The sequence below is a fragment of the Eriocheir sinensis genome, chromosome 64 (assembly GCF_024679095.1).
Source record: "Eriocheir sinensis breed Jianghai 21 chromosome 64, ASM2467909v1, whole genome shotgun sequence".
Lineage (NCBI taxonomy): Eukaryota > Metazoa > Arthropoda > Malacostraca > Decapoda > Varunidae > Eriocheir > Eriocheir sinensis.
In genome coordinates, this window is record NC_066572.1 from 1,597,831 (window position 1) to 1,602,830 (window position 5,000).

The window sequence follows — 5,000 nt, forward strand, 5'->3', positions numbered from 1 at the left end:
GACTCAGAAAATTCATCCATGCTTCCTTACTAATGAGACTTTCCATACAACAAAGTGAGGTCATTCTGTGTTGATTTATACCATAAGGTGCTGGGTATCATGTGTCTGAAGATACCCTAAACTTAACCTAACAAAACCCCAAACAGTCACTATAGGTCTTGACTCAGAAAACTCATATATGCTTCCTTACTAATGAGACTTTCTATACAACAAAGTGAGGTCATTCTGTGTTGATTTATACCATAAGGTGCTGGGTATCATGTGTTTGAAGATACCCTAAACTTAACCTAACCTAACAAAACCCCAAACAGTCACTATAGGTCTTGACTCAGAAAATTCATATATGCTTCCTTACTAATTAGACTTTCCATACAACAAAGTGAGGTCATTCTGTGTTGATTTATGCCATAAGGTGCTGGGTATCATGTGTTTGAAGATACCCTAAACTTAACGTAACAAAACCCCAAACAGTCACTATAGGTCTTGGCTCAGAAAACTCATCTATGCTTCCTTACTAATGAGACTTTCCATACAGCAAAGTGAGGTCATTCTGTGTTGATTTATGCCATAAGGTGCTGGGTATCATGTGTTTGAAGATACCCTAAACTTAACCTAACAAAACCCAAACAGTCACTATAGGTCTTGACTCAGAAAACTCATCTATGCTTCTTCAGTAATGAGACTTATTATCTAACAAAGTGAGGTCTTTCTTGGTTAATTTATGCTATAAGTTTCTGGCTATCTTGTGTCTGAAGATGCCCTAAACTTAACCTAAGGCTCGGTTCACACATAGCTGACTTAGACGTCCCGATCGGTCCCGTTCCATCCCGACCTAGAAAATTCTGAGGATGGGATCAACTGTGGGCGACAACACCTTGCCTCCTGCCGTCTTTGGTCTGAACATGTCCCCGCACAGCACTGGACCCCTGCCTGACCCTGAATGAAATCAGGGTCAGGCCGCCACCTTGTGTGTGTGTGTGTTTGTCCCCCAAGATACTTCTGAAATATCCTGGATGGCTGGGCTGTGGTGGTGGTGGTGGTGTTGTCTGAGGGCGCTGGTTGGAAGGAGGAGGAGAAGGAGGATGAGGAGGATAGGGAAGGTAATGGGAGGAGAAGGAGGAAGATGAGGAGGATAGGGAAGATATTGGGAGGGGAGAGGAGGAGGATAGGGAGGAAGATGGAGGGAGAGGGAGAGAAAGGGTGGTATCAGGAGGAAGAATGAGGGTTGTGAGGGAGGGAAGAGGAGGAGGAGGATGAGGAGGATAGGGAAGATACTGGCAGGGGAGAGGAGGAGGATAGGGAAGATACCGGGAGGGGAGAGGAGGAGGATAGGGAGGAAGATGGAGAGAAAGGGTGATAACAGGAGAAAGAATGAGGGTTGTGAGGGAGGGAAGAGGAGGAGGAAGATGAGGAGGATAGGGAAGATACTGGGAGGGGAGAGGAGGAGGATAGGGAGGAAGATGGAGGGAGAGGGAGAGAAAGGGTGATAACAGGAGGAAGAATGAGGGTTGTGAGGGAGGGAAGAGGAGGAGGAGGATGAGGAGGATAGGGAAGATACTGGCAGGGGAGAGGAGGAGGATAGGGAGGAAGATGGAGGGAGAGGGAGAGAAAGGGTGATAACAGGAGGAAGAATGAGGGTTGTGAGGGAGGGAAGAGGAGGAGGAGGATGAGGAGGATAGGGAAGATACTGGCAGGGGAGAGGAGGAGGATAGGGAGGAAGATGGAGGGAGAGGGAGAGAAAGGGTGATAACAGGAGGAAGAATGAGGGTTGTGAGGGAGGGAAGAGGAGGAGGAGGAGGAGGAGGATAGGGAAGATACTGGCAGGGGAGAGGAGGAGGATAGGGAGGGAGAGGGAGAGAAAGGGTGATAACAGGAGGAAGAATGAGGGTTGTGAGGGAGGGAAGAGGAGGAGGAGGATGAGGAGGATAGGGAAGAGGAGGAGGAGGATGAGGAGGATAGGGAAGATACTGGCAGGGGAGAGGAGGAGGATAGGGAGGAAGATGGAGAGAAAGGGTGATAACAGGAGAAAGAATGAGGGTTGTGAGGGAGGGAGGAGGAGGAGGATGAGGAGGATAGGGAAGATACTGGCAGGGGAGAGGAGGAGGATAGGGAGGAAGATGGAGGGAGAGGGAGAGAAAGGGTGGTATCAGGAGGAAGAATGAGGGTTGTGAGGGAGGGAAGAGGAGGAGGAGGAGGAGGAGGATAGGGAAGAGGATTTTTAACCCTCCCCGAGTTGCCGTGTCAAGGAGCTGGGGAGTCTGTTCCTAATGCTCCGATGGGGGTCGAGCACTTTCCAAACAGCTCCTTGCTTGACGGGGTGGTAGCGAGGGGCAGAGAAGTGATGAATGTTCCAAATTATACCTAGATTTGCCTTTCAATCAACCATTTTCTTTGTGATTATACATTGAAAAATATGTATGATTCAATCCTCTTCTGAACCTCTCAATCCTCCTCTAAATCCCTCTTAAACCTCTTCCATTTCCTAAGAGGTTTACAGGAGGATTAAGAGGAAATGGAAGAGATTCAATCCTCTTCTGAACCTCTCAATCCTCCTCTAAATTCCTCTTAAACCTCTTCCATTTCCTGTGATGCCACCAGGGGAAGGCTCGACCCTGCCTGGTGGTGTTGCTATCCCGTCCCGTCCCGTCCTGCTTCCCGACATTTGGTTTGACCCCAGACACCACCAACGCTGACCACTGACCCTGGCCACAATGACACATGTTTTGTCCCGTATACATTGGTCGGGACGAACCGGGGCGGAACGGGACATCAGATCAGCTATGTGTGAACCCAGCCTATCGACCACTGGCCTCCAACTCCCTCTCATAACAAAAAACATAGAAATAGTCCCAGTCTGTCCCACCCCCTAGAGCAAGCACAGTTCTTTTTTGTTGTTGTTTATGTTTTTGTCTGTGAATTATCTCCCTTGTAAAAATAAATGTTGAGATATGAACAGAGAAAAACGTATAGAAATCCCTCGCCCTTTCCCTTCCTTTCCTTCTGTTTCAAATATATATTTTTTTTTTCAAGATTTCTTCTCTCCCTCTGTTTTCCTCCTCCTCTCTCTCTCTCTCTCTCTCTCTCTTCTTTTAATGTATCTTTTCCTCCTCTTTTTTCCCTTCCCTTTCCTTCCCTTCCCTTCCCTTCCCTTCCCTTCCTTTCCCTTTCCTTCCCTTCCCTTCCCTTCCCTTCCCATTACCACCCTTCCTCCCTCTCTCCCTCCTCCTCCTCCTCCTCCTCCTCCTCACAATACCACACTTTCTCTCCCTCCATCTTCCTCCCTATCCTCCTCCTTCCCCTTCCCATCTTCCTCCTCCTCCTCCTTCCCCTCATCTTCCCTATCCTCCTCATCTCCCTCCCTATCTTCCTCCTCCTCCTCCCCCTTATCTTCCCTATCCTTCTCATCTCCCTCCCTATCTTCCTCCCCCTTATCTTCCCTATCCTCCTCCTCCTCCTCCTCCTCCTCCTCCTCTCACTTTTTCAAAACATCCTGCTTCTTCTGCTCATCGGATGTTGGTAGTCCCATCTCCTTCTGGCGCTGGTCATACATCATTTTCTCAACCATGCCCCGGGTCTCCCCATCCAGGTCACCCAGCTTGGAGGGCTCTGGGTTGACCTTCTGGGTGTTGATCTCGGGGTCGGAGGTCACCAGCTTGGACCACCACTCCATGCGGTTGATCTGGGGAGGTTGGTTTGTGTTACGCTGTGGATTTGAATGGGTTTTGGTTGGATTTGAATGGGTTTTGGTTGAATTTGAATGTTTTTTGGTTGGATTTGAATGTTTTTGGTTGAATTTGAATGTTTTTGGTTGAATTTGAATGTTTTCTGGTTGAATTTGAATGGGTTTTGGTTGAATTTGAATGTTTTTGGTTGAATTTGAATGGTTTTTGGTTGAATTTGAATGTTTTTGGTTGAATTTGAATGTTTTTGGTTGAATTTGAATGGATTTTGGTTGAATTTGAATGTTTTTGGTTGGATTTGAATGGTTTTTGGTTGAATTTGAATGTTTTTGGTTGAATTTGAATGTTTTTTGGTTGAATTTGAATGTTTTTTAGTTGGATTTGAATGTTTTTTGGTTGAATTTGAATGTTTTTTGGTTGAATTTGAATGTTTTTTAGTTGGATTTGAATGTTTTTTGGTTGAATTTGAATGTTTTTGGTTGAATTTGAATGTTTTTTGGTTGGATTAGAATGTTTTTTGGTTGGATTTGAATGTTTTTTGGTTGAATTTAAATGTTTTGGGTTGAATTTGAATGGGTTTTGGTTGAATTTGACTGTTTTTGGTTGAATTTGCATTTTTGGTTGAATTTTAATGTTTTTTGGTTGAATTTGAATGTTTTGGGTTGAATTTGAATGGATTTTGGTTGGATTTGAGTGTTTTTTGGTTGAATTTGAATGTTTTTTGGTTGAATTTAAATGTTTTGGGTTGAATTTGAATGGGTTTTGGTTGAATTTGACTGTTTTTGGTTGAATTTGCATTTTTGGTTGAATTTTAATGTTTTTTGGTTGAATTTGAATGTTTTGGGTTGAATTAGAATGTTTTTGGTTGGATTTGAATGTTTTTTGGTTGAATTTGAATGTTTTTGGTTGAATTTGAATGTTTTTTGGTTGAATTTGAATGTTTTTGGTTGAATTTGTTTTTTGGTTGAATTTGAATGTTTTTGGTTGAATTTGAATGGGTTTTGGTTGGATTTGAATGTTTTTTGGTTGGATTTGAATGTTTTTTGGTTGAATTTTAATGTTTTTGGTTCAATTTGTTTTTTGGTTGAATTTTAATGTTTTTGGTTGAATTTTAATGTTTTTGGTTGAATTTGTTTTTTGGTTGAACATTACCAACAAATAGAGGACAGGGGACTCCAGTGTTGAGTACAAATAAATATGTAGAGGTACCACAGAATAAAGTACCAATAATTAAAGGTACCAATACATAACGGTACCGCTAAATAAAGGTACCAAGTCCACCCACCTTCTCCAGGGACAGGGTGAGTGTTGATGTTGACT

The 5,000-nt window shown here is 43.8% G+C and overlaps 1 protein-coding gene across 1 annotated transcript in view; it reads right to left on the reverse strand.

The window, feature by feature from the left end:
* LOC126987191 (nuclear migration protein nudC-like) overlaps nucleotides 1-5,000 on the reverse strand; it is a 47,052-nt gene that overhangs the window by 2,632 nt on the left and 39,420 nt on the right. Inside the window, exon 6 of the mRNA XM_050844001.1 lies at nucleotides 3,477-3,679. Coding sequence (XP_050699958.1) covers nucleotides 3,477-3,679 — 203 coding nt within the window. The remainder of the gene's footprint in view (nucleotides 1-3,476; nucleotides 3,680-5,000) is intronic.